Source organism: Uloborus diversus, chromosome 10, assembly GCF_026930045.1.
Source record: "Uloborus diversus isolate 005 chromosome 10, Udiv.v.3.1, whole genome shotgun sequence".
Lineage (NCBI taxonomy): Eukaryota > Metazoa > Arthropoda > Arachnida > Araneae > Uloboridae > Uloborus > Uloborus diversus.
Window position 1 is genome coordinate 72,403,112 of NC_072740.1, and position 17,618 is coordinate 72,420,729.

The 17,618-nt window shown below is 35.6% G+C and overlaps 1 protein-coding gene across 5 annotated transcripts in view; it reads right to left on the bottom strand.

Annotated features, from left to right (window-relative positions):
* Positions 1-5,011: 5,011 nt before the first annotated feature.
* Positions 5,012-17,618, bottom strand: part of LOC129231210 (protein timeless-like) — a 129,498-nt gene continuing 116,891 nt past the window's right edge. For all 5 annotated transcript variants that reach the window (XM_054865463.1, XM_054865462.1, XM_054865464.1 and 2 more), the window contains 2 exons: positions 7,036-7,153; positions 5,012-5,333 (listed from right to left, as the gene is read on the bottom strand). In XM_054865463.1, the coding sequence (XP_054721438.1) occupies positions 5,261-5,333; positions 7,036-7,153 (191 nt within the window). In that variant the 3' untranslated portion in view covers positions 5,012-5,260. The remainder of the gene's footprint in view (positions 5,334-7,035; positions 7,154-17,618) is intronic.

Genomic DNA, 17,618 nt, shown 5'->3' on the forward strand with positions numbered 1-17,618 from the left:
ACTGAAAAGGATTAAAACAACAAGAACCTCCAGCCAATCAGAAACAAGGACGCACCTTCAGCTGAATCCCCGGCAGCCAATCCCCGAGCAGGAAAAGGAGAGCCTAAGCTCCAATCAGGAAGCGATGAAGACAGACGTTCACCAGCCAATCCCAGTCCAGAACCAAGAGGACCCATGCCCTATAAATGTTGACAGCACTTCGACACTCGCATCAGTTGCCAAGAAGTCTCTTCCTTGGAAGTTACGAACTCGGAACCACTGAGGATGGCTGCCGCAGATGCAGCCGAAACGTTTGGAGAATATACACTCAGACCACGGCACAACAGCCCGGAATCCTTTCATAATATTGACACCGGCCGTGAAAGCCTTCACTCTTACATCGTTATGTTATTTGTTTGTCATATCAGAGTATTGACTAATCGAACAGTGCATTCTCAACATGAAAGTCGACTTCTTCCCCACGATGAAGTTAATGCAGCAGCGCAAGAGGCCTTACAGAATGTTGCGACAAATGTGTTCCAGGAGTCCTTCTAAAAGCTATACGAACGTTGGCATAAGTGCATAGTCGTTCAAGGTGACTATTTTGGAGATATATGTACTTCGGTAATGTGAACTATTCAGGGTACGGTTTTATACAACCTGTCCTCGAACTTTTAGATCATACTACGGGCGTATGAGTTTTCAACTTACTATTTCATAACATTTTTGAGTGACGCAAGCTTTCGGGCATAAAGACATCACAAAAGAATTTGCGATAATTAACTAAGGAGGTGTTCAAAATGGATATTTTGGTCATCTATATGTTCTTAGGTACATATGCATGTACACATGTGCCGAAAAAACTAGTGAAGTTTAAATTGGGTAATCGTAAAATAGAAATTTAGGTCGAAATCTGATTTTTTTTTTGTTTTGTGATTACAATTCCTTATTCGGAGCAAGGAAGCAAAGTGAAAAGAATTAATAATCCTTTAAATCCCTGACAATCTTATCAATTTATTTCTGTTAGATTTTTTTTTTTTTTGCCATCGGCCATTTGGAGGAAAACAATCGGCCATCTTTGAACAATCGGCATCGGCCCATCGGCCAAAAAATGCCATCGGTCGAGCCCTAGAAAATACCCCTTCAGATGCTTTTTTTCCTTTGGATTTGAAACCACCAAGGACTTAATTCACCAGAAGGAAAAATCTAATCATTTTTAAGTAAGTGAAAATCAATTTTAAATTGGATGTATTTCTTTTGCACGATCTCGATTTTAAAATATTAGCATGAATAAAATTATAAGAAATATGGTGGCCATTTTTTTCTTGAGTGTGAACTAATAAAATTCTTGCTTTTCCTGTAATCAGGGGATTAGAAAAAAAAATTCCTTTTGGTTATTTTCCCCATGATTTATTTATTTTTTTTTTTATTGCCAGCTGAAGATAATCACGGATTTCAGCTGTATTAATGGAGACTTTTACTGTTAACTTTAATCTAATCAGAACTTTAGATGTGCCGTTATGGTTATTCCAGAATGGTTGTTGCTGATGTGGATCTTTTTTTTGGGGGGGGGGGGACTGATGTTATGTCATTAATTAGGACTTTTGGTGAACTTATTCAAAAGGAATTTTTTTAATCCATTGTTCCAGTTCTGATGGGGTTAAAAAACAATTGTTGATGCTGTTTTGAAAATTTTTCTACCTGCAAGACAGGTGGGCGGGATTGAAATACTTTCCTTATCTAGATAGATATTTTTAGAAGGACTCTTGACGCTATTTGAAAACTAACCTTTATTCTAACAGTTCTCAGACCCCGAAGAGGTTTTTTGAAGGGGAAATGTTGGAAATAAGGAATCAAAAATTAAAAAAGTAGGGAAAAAAATCACTTAAAAAGTAGGAAAAAATAGGAAGAGATAGGACTACACACACGTCAAGACGACTGACAATCATTAGTATGAAAAATAAACTGGTGGAAACAAAAATATTAATTACAAAAATATGAAAATAAAATCCAAACAAAGAAACACCTTTCAACAATACAATAATAAAATTTTTAAGTGTGAAAAAATAAAATGCAATATAACGATCGCAAAAAAAAACAACAATAATAATAATAAAATTCCTATTTTGGTGCAATAAAACCATTTTTGTTAAAGATTTGTTTTGTCAGAAACGAAAACATTCCTTCGAGAGCATCCATTTATTATTTGAAAATACTAACACTTTCAGCTCATGTTGTCATAAACTATGATACAAAAGCAAAGCAAATATTAAATTAGTTTTAGTTAAAAATAATCAGCAGCTGACATGCATTCTTGCATAAACAGTGGTAGATGTTTGAATATGAAAAAAAAAAAGGAAAAAGACTGAAAATGCAGAATTAAAGTAAATTTCTTCTTAAATATGGGACATAAAATTTATAATAAAATAATTAAACTAAATAAATAACGAATACGTAAACTAAAGGGTTTGTATTATGTTATGTATTTTTAGGATACAACATAAATTTTTGGATCAGGCACGTCATTTATGGGAGACAGTGGGGTCAATTTCTCCCCTCCCTGGCTTTGGAAAATTAATGCTTAACTATATAAGTTTGAGTGGTATTTGTTGCTTTCAGACAAAATTTGCTTTCTGTATACGTCCTTCCCTAGCCACCCCGGGGGAAAAGTCGAAATGACGGGCCAGTTTTAATTTTAATCAAGGAATAAAAACGAATATTGTTTTATCAGTTTGATGATTTTTTACCTCCTTCTTGTTCCAATTTTTGTCACGGGGGGAAAAAAAGGAAAAAATCCATGCATGTTAAACATAACATTTTTATCAAAGACAAAGTTCAGTTACTAATGTTCTCTGTGCATAAAAGGGAAGGCATGTAGTTTCTCTCAATCTTCACTATACAATAAAAATATTCATTCGGAAATTGTTCACTAAATTGAGAGTGAGGGGGAGCACCTGGCATCAAATGCGTGCATGTATCACTTTCCTCCCCCTCCCTTTGATCAGATGCACTTAGTACAATAACTTACAGTAGATACGCCTCATCGGTATAATTGCCGCACCCCGAAAAGAGTAAGAGTCTGTCAAAAAAAATTTGATTGTTCAGAAATCCCACATTACCATAAACACAGCACATACAAACGATGAGCAACTCCTCGATATTGATCATATATCAGAGAATACCCATTTAAAAGAAAAAAAAATACATATTTGCTTGTGGCTCTATCCCCCAACTTTTAAAAATGTGAAAAAATAAAAACGGAATCTCGCATTTAAATTGATTTCCGATTTTTCTCCAAAAACCAGGAACGTTTTACTCATTCAGATTTTACCGCTTTTTTTTTTTTTGCAAGGAAAGAAAATGAAATTTTATAAATTTTATAATCATGTTTCCGATTTAGAATGAACAATAATCGTACTTATGTACGAAAAAAGTTAGTTTCCGCGATTATTTTTGAAGTGGTCCGTTTTTGCGAATTTCTCTTATCTGTCACTTTTATTTTGTACTAACATCAATAAAATATATACATGTACAGTGTACAAGTTTTTCATTTTTTGTTTCCTTACGTTCCTTTTAAGGTTTTACATTGCCTTTCTGTTTAAATAGAGCTCCATTTCACTTGTAATTATACAAAAAATTGGCTAATAGGAAATTCGGCTTTTCCCGCACTTTTTAAACAGTCGGCCGTTTACTTTCATTAAAGCTTCTAATTGACGGGTAAATAATATATAATTGCATCAGAATGTGCCAGCATCTATTTTTTTTTTTTTTTTTTAGTTTCGTTAAAACAGTAGGACTGAAGTCGGGGCGATAAAAAGAAAAGTCGATCTTAAATGTCGCAACGGCAAAAAAGTCACTTACGAAAATTTAGCTTTTAAACACGCAAACGCCGCGGCGTTCCTTCCAGAAATTAGCGTAGTCAGTCAATGAAAAAAGCTCAGGATCTGCTTGCTTATTTTGCTTTTCAAAATTGATACATGCAGAAAATTATCGGTGCGGCATTTTAAAAATAAGAATCAATGCATAATTAGAAGTGCTATACCGAAGAAAGAAAAAGTAGGAAAAAAAAGGAAAAAGTAGGAAAATAAGGAGAGAGCTCTAAAAAGTAGGAAAAATAGGAACTCTTCGGGGTCTGAGTTCTTATTAGAAATTTATGTTATCACTCTTCTTCTGAAATGTAGCCTGTTACTGCTCCTTTTGTGCAATATCGCATAGAGTATTGGTAGAAGTTTTCGCATTCTTGCACAGAAAACAAAAGATAATATTTTTCTTCACTTATTTCAATGTAAAACAACCAGCAAAAGTGGAGCTGCCTCCTTCTTGCAGTAGCATAGCGAGAAACTTTCAGGGGGGGGAGGTCATACAAAATTTTTCGAAAATGAAGGCCGAAAACCATAATTTTAGGCGCTTGCATGTGTGTTCATACATATAATTTTGTTGCTTCATGATAAGGGGGGGGGGGGTGTTATAAAGCCCCTATTCCTCCCTTGACTACCCTACTGCCTTTTTGCACCAAGGTCTTCAAACAATGGCCCTAACCAGTTACCTCTATCCTAAACTGGATATAATAGTATTTTAAAAAAATCATTGCTAGTTCTTTATTTGTGCATTACTTTATAATTTTACTTTTGCTGTTCAAATTTATTTTGAACTTTTTAAAGTTAAAGTAACCTTTCTGATGTTCTTTCAAAAATAAAACATTTTGTAATCACTTACAATAAATATTGTTTACATAAAATTAAAAACAAGCTTTAGTTAAAATTCCTCAGACCGTTTAGTTGAATGACTAAATTTGGTGTCCATTATTTACCGAGTAATGGGTTAAAGTTGACTAAAACGTAATTTACATAACATCATATTGATAAAATTTATGCTATGCATAGAAATACAAAACACTCTGAATGAACAGGAATACACAATACTAATGAAATTAAATTTTTCCCTATGCATGAAAAATTTCATTGTCATACCCCATGGCTTAATAAGAAAATATTATATGGAAGTAACGTAAAATTATTAATTTCTGAGGAAATTTTCTCTTGCATACATTGTTTGCTTTTATTTTTCAACATAGAGTACAGTTTTATAATATTTAAACCAAAACAAAGATTCAATGTTATGCATTACAGATCATTAAATACACAAGGTAAAGATGTTAACATATAAGTGAGAATAATAAAATATGGAATGCCAGGTATTAGTTTTAGGTCACATGATCAAAATGTTCAGTTGCAATATGATGTTTTTATTGCAATAAGGACAACATCCAAGAAGAATATAACTATATAGATTCAATATTTAACTTGTAGGCTCTGTAGTTTTCTTTACTCTGCTGCACTGCAGTCAGCCAAGAGCTGAAAAAGTCATAAAATTGTGTCTTTAAACTTAACTTTGTTACAACCTTTTATTTTAAAAGCTATTAACAACATTATAGCAACAACAAATCTGTTTATTATTTGTAAGGTTTTGAAATTTTTGTATATTTTTTCCAATATTACACTGAGGTGACTAAAGTCATGAGATAGCAAGATGCAAATACACAAATAGTAATAGTGTTGCATACAAAAAAAATGTATAAGCGGGCAATGCATTAGTTCAAATGTATTCATGTGAAAAGGTTTCTCACCCGAGTCTGGCAACACAACTGGAATTAATAGACTACAAAAGCGGAATGATAGATTGACTGATTGTTAGAGATGGTTGTTGATGGATTGAATGTTTGAGATTGAAGCATAGGAGCATAGGACTCTATTTCGGAAATTGTTGAGGAATTCAACGTTCTGAGGGTCTCAGTGCAAAAGAGTCAAAAATACGTAATTTCAGGCACAAACTCACATGGATATAGCAGTAACTGTCCTACTTCCCTTTATGAGAAAGACCAGCGAGGTGTGTGTATAATTTTCAGTGTTAACAGACAAGCAATACTAAATTAAATAACAACAGTAATCAATGTGGAAAATACAATAGGTGTGCCTGCTGCTTTTTAGAATAATGTGGCAATTTGGCTTTAATGGGCTATGACATGAAATAATCTACCCGAGTGCCTTTACCAACCAGCACTATATCGCCTGTTGTGCCTCTCCTTTGCTTATGACTGTATCATTTGGACCCTAGATAACTGGAAAACTTACTTGGTCACTTGAATCACAATTTCAGCTAAGACCTGATGGTAGGTTTGAGAGTGGTGGATAGCCCGCAAAGCTATGAACCGATGTCCAGTAAATGAGTGCTTTAAAGAGAGGTGCAGTGTGCATGGAAAATGGGAGAGTTTTTTTACTTCAGAATGTTGTTAGGGGTAGTTAGTAAGTAAACATACTAAAATTCCTTGCCCCTAGAGGGTGAGCTAAAGAAATTCTTTTAATGCTGTATAGCACCACCTACTAGGGCTACCAGTACTATCTCTTGCCCCATTACAGAGGAGAGGTTCCCCAGTCAACTGTACTGGTTATCTTCAAAATTTTTAATTTGGCACTTATATCCCTTTGCTTCTCACTGTCTCAATCGATAGTTGTTCTTTTTGTCATGATGTTGTTTTCCTTTACGGTGAAGGAAATATGACAATGATTTGCGAACAGTCCACCTTCCATAAGTCCATAAAATTCTTGTGATATGCTAACAGACAAGTACATCCCACCCACATCCCATAGCTGGAAATAGTTCTTAAAGAGGAAGAGGACAAAATGCCGCAGAGATTCATTGACAACTTGATATACTCAAGAGGTGTTCAAAAATGTCAGTTAGGAAAAACTAGTACACAACCATATCAAAATGGGTTTTTATCTTGTAAAACGACATTTTGAATATTTTTCTTCAGTACGCAAATTGTGCAGTTCCTTTTGTACCAAAATAAAAATAGATCAGTTAATCAATGATAAAAAAATCTGCTCATAAAAACCATTTTTTTTTTTTTTGTCCAATTTTGTTTCAGTTTGCACATCATGTCTGTGGGTAATGCATCAATCACTAAACGTGTTAATTTATACTAGACTGTTCATCAGAACTCCCAATAATCTAAGTCTTTGAGCTGTCTAATGTACATTTAAAAAAAAGTCTTACCTTCGAGTACAATATGAAGATAATGGAGGAAGAGTAGGGCAAGGATTACTCTGAAATTTTATTGGTTCAGGAGTGTCGTTCGCTTGCATCAAATCGTCAAAGTCAAATTTTAGTTTATCTGTGTCAAAAGAATTTCAAGAAGGACTTTTAAAAACAAATATTATAATGTGGATTCTAGAAGAAAATTATAAATCCAAAGAAACCACTTCTAAACTGGTATATTTAAAGCAAGAACAGACGTTTTATTAAAGGAGGAACCTTAATTCCCAAAATTTCAATGATGAAAAGCTATGGATAAAATTCGCACATCTTCATAATCATGTGTGAGTACAATTTCAGCAATTATCAGCTTTAAACACAATATTACTCAAAATTTTCTTCTTGTATTTGTTACTTCGTTTCATCCGTTTTATGTAATACAAGTACTTTTTGTTTCACTCATACACACACACATATATATATATATATATATTAAGGTGCTTCAAAAAAAAAAAATCGAATTGTTTTGTTCTTACCCTACAACTTTTTTACACTGTTCATAAATACGCTGCTCGACATTGAAAATGCAACACCAAGAAGGAGTGTTCAGAAATTAATGCAAATTTTAGAGTAGACGTACATCACTGAAAATGATGTGAAATGCGCAGCTCTCGGACATACGTGAAGTAAGATATAAGAGAAGGAACTTGCAGAATGGGCAATATTCGTGTGTTATTTCTGACTGGAGAATTATCCAAGAAATTTTGTTTTTGTCTTGGAGGATACGTGTAACACGAGAGAATGCCAGGCCGCCGTCAACGAAGGCACTTACAGCAGATAGACGATTTTATGAGGGGTATGGTGATCAGACTGAGAAGGGGAGGTTGGTCCGTACCTCAAATGGCAGCTGATACCTACATGGATGCGAGCACGGTGCATCGGTGTGCCGAAGATGGTTAGAACAACGAAATGTGGCCTTTACTTTTTTTCCGTTTACTTAAATCTGTTTACATTTTTCGATTCTTCTTCATAACGTTCTTCTTTGAAATTTTTAAAGAGAGAAATGCCACACGAAACAATTCGAAGCAGAGTGCGGAGTTCCGCACGGGTCGACTAGTTGAAACATATTTTAGGAAAACAACTACTGTATTCTGTTTGCCAGAACTACAGTCTAGAAATTATGCTATCTTTCGTATTTACGCAATGTACGAGACCATCAACATTTGGCATACCTATACTGTACTGTATTTTTTTTCTTTTTTTGAACGATTTCAAAAATCATGCTCTGATACACAACTTTAATTTTGAAGTTGAAGTGAGAAATGCTGAGAAGTAGACGACCATTCAGAGATATGAAATCAATAAAGAAATTTGCGTTGGCTAACCTCTGATTCTCCATGCAAGAGAAGCTTACAGGAGGAGCTTAGCTTGTTTTAATTTTTCTGAATGGAGCTATTTTTCATTGCATACACTTTTGTGCCTCAGGAGTTATTCATCATTCCCGGTGGATGTCAAAGATTCTCTCTATATGTGTGGAAGCTTGGTAACTAGTTTAAACATGCAGCAAGAGAAAGCAAAGGGCAGAACCTGAAATGTTTTTTTTTTGGGGGGGGGGAGTAGGAAATAAGGAATCAAAAATTTAAAAAGTAGGAAAAAAATCACTTATAAAAGTAGGAAGAGAGAGGACAACACACACATCAAGAGGAAACGAATTTAGCATAAATTTTATTTCTAATGTAAAATAAACTGACAGTATTTTTGATTTAAAACTGTCACAGAAATAAACTAACAGTATTTTTGAAGTATTAAAGGGATTTAATGAAAGACCGAATCGCAAAAACAAAACGAAAGAAACAAGCTGACAATCATCAATATGAAAAATGAACTGGAAACAAAGATATTAATTACAAAAACATGAAAACAAAATCCAAACAAAGAAACACCTTTCAAAAAATACAGTAATAAAAATTTTAAGTGTGAAAGAATAAAATGAAATATATAGCGATAGCAAAAAACAAAAATAATAAATAATAATAATAATAATAAAACTCATATTTTGGTGCAATAAAAGCATTTTTGTTAAAGATTTGTTTGGTCAAAAAACGAAAACATTCCTTCGAGAGCATTCCTTTATCATTTAAAAATACTAACACTTTCAGCTCCTCTTATCATAAACTATGATACAAAAAGCAAAGCAAACTTTACATTAGTTTTAGTTAAAAATAATCAGCAGCTGACATGCATTCTTGCATAAACAGGGGCAGATGCTTGAATTTGAAAAAAAAAAAAAGGAAAATGACTGAAAATGCAGAACTAAAATAAATTTGTTCTTAAATATGGGACATAAAATTTACAATAAAATAATTAAATTAAATAAATAACGAAATAAGTAAACTAAAGGGCTTGTATTATGTTATGTATTTTTAGCATTCAACTATAGTGCCTAGAAGGGGTAGTGCTGCAATCGAAACAGAAACCGTAGCACCTAAACGGAGGAAACAACCGGATGGCGCTGATGTCCCCGCCGGCGTCAGAATTACGCTGTTTCTCCCATCGTATCAATCGAGCAATCTCTCATCGTATTTTATTTTGTAAATTTACAGCAAATCTTATCAATCAGGGAAAATCCAATACAAAAGTATTTGTATTTGCTTGTGGCTAGAGGGCGCTACAGTTGCTGGGGAGTGTTTTTGCTGCTCCTGAGATAAGTGATTTTTTACTGTAATTGTTTATTTTACTACTTTAGTTTCAGTATTTTTATTGTATTTTATCATATAATTAAGTATTCTTGTGCTTTTAAGTCTTATTTTTGATTTACTTGCTTTCTTAAAGTGTTTTTCTATTCTGTGTAGCTAAGCCTAAATTGTGCTGATTTCTTGTTAAGCCTGACTGCTTTGTTTAGGGTGTAACTTGTTTATTTTAATTTACTGCTTGTCTTAGGATTTAGTAATATTTGTATCTTTTACTTCCAATGCTTTCTAATTCTAATAATTAGCATTATTTCTCCAATTTTGTATTGACTTTTTAAGTGTACCATTTTGAGCTAGAATGGGAGTTATATGCATAATGAAGGAGGTTAAAAGTGGTAAAGGGGACAAGTGGATTTCTTGTGACCTATGTCAGATGTTCTGCTTGTTTAAGGGGAAGGATGAGTCTGAGAAAGATTTCATTTGCACAAATTGTGTTGAACTCTCAGAAATCAGAGTTAGGATGCTTACTTTGGAGGGTGAGTTAGCATTAGGCTGTAGGCGCAGGGGCGATCCTAGGGTGTCGGCCGCCCGTGTGCAAAGACCTAATGTGCCGCCCCTGAAGAGCAATTTGCATGTTTTGACTAATACTTAACGCCCATATAAATCTTTCAATTTTTCTTCAAATTTCTGTATCAAGTTCTAATTAAAAAAAAAGAAAAAAAAACCAGAAGGATGAATTTATGTAAAAAGTAAGAAACTCCTTAGGTACAATTTATATCTTTGAAGAAAGTAATAAGTACCAAAATTTACTAGTTGTAAAAAAGCATTTTATATTCTGTCTTTGGTGACATCAGAGGAAGGGGGAGGAGGTCGCCCCAGAAAATATACGAAATTGGCGTATGAAAAATAGCTGGAATTAATCTTTGGTTGTGTTTGGTTGCAGGGACAAAAGATTCGGGAACATTCAAGGTCCATGGAGAAATTTTCAATATTGAAGTCAAAACTTGCAATTTTAGGAATTTTTTCCAGATTTGAGGGGAAAGTAATGTTGGAGTTCTTTCCTGAAATTCTTTCAAAATTGATGTCAAATTGCAGCTATTTTTTGTGACCTTAGTTTAGGAAGGATCGGAAAATTTTCTGAAACAGTTTTAAACACGCATTTTCGGGTTATCTTTGTTGAAATTGTTCGAGGGAGGAAGATTCGGTCGTCTCCTATCGAAAGTTTTTGAAATTGAAGTTTAAAACTCAAATTTAGGCTGTCTTTGGTGACGTTAGGGCGTCTGGCATCTTTCCTCCGGTAATTTATCGGCACTTTTGTTTCAAAAACACATTTTTGGCTAGATTTGGACACGATACGGGAAAATATTCCGAACTGAAATATTTTTCGGAATTAAAATCAATTTTAGGTTATTTTTGTGAAGGAAGGAAGGATTTTGGGGCTCTAAAAAGCACAATTTTGTGCTATCTTTAGTGACGTTAATGAAACCGGGAAGCTTCATCGGATCTTTCTGAATATTTTTCGATATTAATATCTGAAAAATACAACTAAAGACTTTTCTCCACCTCACCTCGGCGATTGATGGGGGATGCCGGATGCCCTAGTGCCGTGAAAATTTACACAAGCCATCCGGAATTTTTTAGAAATGGAAGTCCCAAAATCATATTTTAGGCATTGTTTGATAACGATGGGACAAAGAGCGGGCTGTGGTTCAGTGTACCCTCAAGAATTGTTTTTTGAAACTGATGTCAATTTCAGGCTAGTTTAGGCAGGAAGGTTTGGTGGCTCCACGGAACAGTCTAAAACCGAAATTTTGAGCTTTAGTGATTACAATGGAGAAAAGGGGGATCCGGGGAATTTGCCCCAAAGTTCTTCGAAACTAATGATTGAAAAACGCAATTTTAGTTTGTTTTTGAATACGTTAAGTGAGAGGGGGTGGGATTGGAGGCCTCTCTAGAGACGCCAATTCAGACTATCTTTGGTAGTAATGTTAGGGAATGGATTTCAGGGCCCTCTATCTCAAACATTTCGAAAAAGAAATTCGAAAAATGCCATTGAGCAATTTTTGATGACGTTCGGGAGGGCTGTCTCCAGAAAAGACATTTTGGAGCCATCATTTTTAGGCTATGTTTGATTACATTAAGGAAGAAAGGGTGAACTTAATTGGATCCTGAAAATCGGTGGTTCAACCAGCGAAATTTTCCGAAATTAAAGTCCTAAAACCTCAGTTTGAAGCCTTCTTTAGTCTCGTCAGAGCATCCTTTTGGATCTTCGTTTTAGAGCTACACTTAGAATTTGTAACCCGGGGCAAAGACCCTCTCCTCCTACCTGATCTGAAACCGGGCAGCTCATTCGAGATTTTAATTAGAAAAAACTGCTGTAAAGGGGGAAAATTAAAAATTTTATTTCGTTGATTATGTATGTTTGACTCTCAGGGGAGTCGCAGTTTTACATTTTCTCTCCCTCTCCAGTCTCCACGACTGCTGAACACAGAATTTGTTGTTTGAAATACTTGCGAGAGTAATCTATCAGCATAGTTTTTTTTACACAAAATATGTCTTCATTGTTTAGAGTCAATAAAAACTTGGGAGGCTGGGTGAAGCATTAGTGTCCTTTAGAAGGCACCCTTTCATGCTTCGGGGGGGGGGGGGATTTTCATCATTGCCCCTCCCCTGTAACCATGCCTGATTACCATTTGTCACAAATTTTGCAACCAAATGAAGCATATGTATAAAAAGTTGACATTAATGGATAATGGAGCAACACAATGTGCTCTAACATTCCATTTTTCTTAATATGCTATGCTGCTGGAAAATTGGCACTTACTTTGATAATTGAACATTTAAAATTCAGCACATTTATTCGACTTATTATGTTATCTTGTGAGAAATTCTTGAGAAATTTTGCTTGATTAAAAAAACTATATGATGCGGCCTGAGGCCGCCCCTTACTTTGGCCGCCCTTGTGCGGTGCACACTCTGCACACCTGCTAGGATCGGCCCTGTGTAGGCGTGTAGATGGGGTAAACACTCCAGAGGGAAAGGGGGAAGTTAGCAAAAAGGAGGTTGGCATTAGCTGTGTGTTAGATAGTGGGAATATTCCAGAATTAAAGGAGGAAGTTAGTAAAAAGGATGTGGGAATTAGCTGTGTGTTAGATAGTGGGAAAATTCCAGAGGTAAAGGGGAAAGTTATTGCTGAGGCGACTGACTGGGAAACAAAGGGTATAATTTTGGGAGATTCAATGGTGCGTGAGGTGGGAAACTCAATAGGCAGAGTTAGACGTAAGGTGGCTAGATGTTGTTTGCCAGGGGCTCGGGTAAGAGATGTAAATAGGGTTGCTGAAAAGAAGGGGGTATTTAATAAAGAGGATGTAGTTACTTTGTGGGTGGGAACTAACGATGTAGGCCATAGTAACAATGATGAGTTTACAAAGGAATGGGATTCCCTGTTGGACAAAGCAACCAACTGTTCGGCAAATGTCCAAGTGGTTGGTTTGCTTCCCAGGTATGGAGTGCATAGGAGTTGGTTAAACCAACGGGCTAGGTGTATGAACCTGGTACTCAAGGAAATTTGGGTTAAGCGTAGTATCAGGTTTATTGATGTGTGGAGTAGATGTAAACGAGATTGGATTGCTAGGGATGGCCTACATCTGAGCTCTACAGGGGTCAAAATGGTTAGTGGTTTGGTTTTAGAGGCTTCAGAATCAAAAAACTAAGTTGGAATGGGGGGCATGGTTTAAGGAGCAGAATTCGAAAGGGTACTAACTATCGGGATTTTAGTAGAAACGGAAATAGGGTGGCTAATAAGAGAAAAGATTTTAACACTTGGGATTCAAACAATCGTGCAGCATTAAATAAAAGTAAGATGGGCTTACTTAAGGTTTTTTATACAAATGCTCGTAGTATTAGGATTAAGATGGAAGAATTGAAAAGCATAATTATAGACGAGAGGTTGGATATTATTGGAGTTACTGAGACATGGGCTACCGAAAGTGATGATGATTTATTATCTATTGCTGGGTATAATTTGTTTAGAGAAGATAGAGTAGGTAAAAGAGGTGGTGGGGTTTTATTTCATGTCAGAGACACTTTAATTTGCAATGAATTGGTAATTAATGATAAACCTAATGAGATTGATATGATTTGGCTGGAGTTGATTAGTAATAAGGGCAAAAAACTACGTTTGGGGAATATTTATAGGCCACCCAACTTAAGCCAGGGTCAAGACGAACAGATGTTTAGTGTTATTAGTGACATTTCTAGCAAGGGGTCAGTCATCATAATGGGAGATTTTAATTTTCCAGGAATTGATTGGAATAATTTTTACCATAGTAATAGCAGATAAGAGGATTTTTTGAAAGTAATTGGTGACTGTTTCTTAGATCAAATTATAACTCAGGGTACTCGACAGGACGCGATTTTAGATCTAGTTTTCTGGACATGGAAGGCTCTGTTCAGGGGTTATGTGTAGGGGAACACATTGGAGATAGTGACCACAACAGTATTAGGTTTGGGATTAAATTTGATATGCACAAAGTAGAGAATTTTAGGTTTGTGCCCAATTTCAGAAATACTGACTTTGTGGCACTTCGGCAGAGTTTGAAAGCAGTTTTTTCTTCTGGATTGGACAATAGCGATGTGAATCTTCAGTGGGCAGAGTTTAAGGAAAATCTAGCGAATACGGTTAGGGATCATGTTCCTTTTAGGAGAAAGGGTGTCAACACTAAAATTTGGCCAATGTGGCTCTCCAGGGAAACTAAAGACGCTCTAAATTACAAGCAAGCTGCTTTTCATAGGTTTAAAGAAACAGGTCACAGTGCAGATAGGCTCCAATATTGTAAGGCAAGGCGTAAATTTAAGTATTTGGTACGGATTCAGAAAAGAGAGTTGGAGCAAAGACTGGCACATAACATAAACAGGAATCCCAAGAGGTTTTTTGCATACGCTAATTCGGGGAAAGTTCGAAATAGTCATATTGGGCCACTGGTTGATGAGCACGGAATTTTAATTCAGGACGATAGTGATATTGCTAATGTTGTTAATAACTTTTTTTCGAGTGTTTTTAACGATAATTGTATCTCAACAGTTGACACCAACAAGACACAAGCTATAGTACAGCTTGAGGACTTTGTATTTTCCAGGGATGACGTTTTACTTCATTTGAAAAAAATTAAAGAGACTAAGGCTCCGGGGCCAGATAATATTTATCCGAAAATTTTAGTTGAATGTGCAGAGGAATTAGCAGATGTAATCGCAAACATTTTCAATGCTTCTTATAATTCGGGGACAGTGCCAGAGGACTGGAAGCTGGCTAACATTACACCGCTCTTCAAGAAAGGGTCTAAAGGGAGTGCGGGAAATTATAGACCTGTGAGTCTAACTTCGGTGGTTTGCAAAATTTTTGAAACATTGATGAAAATTAAGATAGTAAATTTTCTAGAGACTAATAATCTATTGACTAGTTTTCAGTACGGTTTTAGGAAAGGTAAATCTAGTGCAACTAATTTATTACATTTTTATGACAAAGTTACCATGGCTTTGGACAATAAGAAGCCTGTAGATGTTGCTTACATTGATTTTCAAAAAGCTTTCGATAAGGTACCGCATGTTGCTCTACTTAGCAAATTAGCTGATATAGGAATAGGAGGGAAAACTTTCATTTGGGTAAAAAATTGGCTGACCGGAAGGAAACAAAGAGTAGTTGTAAGGGGAAATTATTCTAATTGGAGTGAGGTCTTAAGCGGGGTTCCTCAAGGATCAGTGTTAGGGCCTGTTTTGTTCATTGTCTTTATGAACGATATTCACAAAAATATTTCTGGGAACATGAATTGTTTTGCTGATGATGTCAAAGTTATGGGGACTGTAGAAAATGAAGAACAAGCAAATCAGCTGCAAGAGGATCTAGATCATATTACGGAGTGGGCTGATAAATGGGGTATGGCTGTTAATGTTGGGAAATGTCAAGTGCTACATTTAGGGCATGGAAATAAGTGTACAAGTTATTATTTGTAAGGTTCAGTCATTAGTCAGGCAGACAAAGTTACTGATCTGGGGGTCCTAATAAGTCAGGATTTAAAGTTTAGCCAACAGTGCAGCATTGCTAGCAACAAAGCCAATTAGATGCTTGGGTTTATCAATAGATCTATTTCAAATAAATCTAAAGAAGTTCTTCTGCCCTTATATAGAAGTTTGGTAAGACCCCATTTAGAGTATGCTGTTCAGTTTTGGTCTCCTTATCTTAAGAAAGACATTAATGTATTGGAAAGGGTTCAAAGGCGGGCTACAAGGCTAATAAGTGGACTTTCCCACTTAGATTATGATTCCAGGCTTAGAAGGCTAAAAATGTACAGTCTTGAGCAAAGAAGAGACCGAGGGGACATGATTCAGCTGTTTAAATTTATTAAAACGAAAGATGTTACGGGGCTAAAGTTTAGCACTGAAAACAGGACAAGGGGTCATTGTTTTAAGCTATTTAAATCTCAGGCTAACATGGATATTAGGAAAAATTATTATTTTAGCAGGGTAGTGTAACCTTGGAACAGCTTACCGGAAGAGGTGGTAATGAGCAAAGGAGTAGACAGTTTTAAGAGGGCCATTGATCTTCACTGGGGATTGTAAATTGACTAGGACCAGTCTAGCTGGGCCCAGAGCCTGTTGCTGGTCGTCACTTTTGTATTTGTATAAAACGTTAATTTAAAAAATATATTTCATCTAAAAAATTGATAAACTTTGATAAAATTAATAAAAAATGCAGTTTGTGAAAAATTGACTCGGTATATAATTTCGCTTTTCGTTGTATACGTTTTTTATAATTTCGGTGCGTTAAACGAAAGAAAAATAGTTTAGATATTTCGAATTTATTTTTGTTAAAAGTTGCTAAAGCACTGACTAGACCTAATTCTTGTATTAGCTACCAGTTTGTTTGGCACTCGTGGCTTCCTTAAGAGGTTTTCCACCTCCAGTTCAGTCACTCCTATGCCGGGCTGATGAGTGCTAATAAACACGAAACTGCAGCCCTCGGCTGGAATTGACTGAGCTGGCGGTGTATTTCATGTAATTGTGATTTTCTTTTTGAAGTTCATTGTAGCCATGACATTTGAAACAAATGATAGAATCATCTATAATTGAAACTGAAAATATTTTAACTACATACATAAACATTTACAAACAATTTCAATTCTCTATAAAACAAGTGTTCTTTATAACAATTTCGAAGTAGCACAGGAGGGTACTGCATACTTTCGCATACCAAAATCAAAATATCAACACCGGCGGGAACTTGCGTGCCCTTAGTAGTTTCCACTTTTGGAGTGCGATATTTGTAACATACGATCATTGGCCGATCGGAACACCACTCCTTCTAAGTACTATAATTCAACATAAATTTTTGTTTCAGGCACATCATTTATGGGGGCCAGTGGGATCAATTTCTCCCCTCCCTAGCTTTGGAAAATTAATGCTTAACTATACAAGTTTGCGCAGTTTTTGTTGCATTCAGTATACACCCTTCGCTAGCCACGCCCCGGGGGAAAAATAAAAATGAAGGGCCAATTTTAATGTTAATCAACAAATAAAAACGAATATTGTTTTATTGGTTTGAAGATTTTTTACCTCCTTCTTGTTCCAAAATTTTTGTCACTGAAAAATCCATACATGGTAAACATAACATTTTTATCAAAGACAAAGATCAGTCAATTACTTATGTTTCTCTGTGCATAAAAGGGAAGACATGTAGTTTCTCTCAATCCTCACCATACAACAAAAATATTCATTCGGAAATCGTTCACGAAATTGAGAGTGAGGGGGGAGCACTTGGCATCAAATGCCTGCATATATCCCTTTCTCCCCCCTTCCTTTGATCAGGCACCCTGAGTACAATAACTTACAGTAGATACGCCGCATCGGTATAATTGCCGC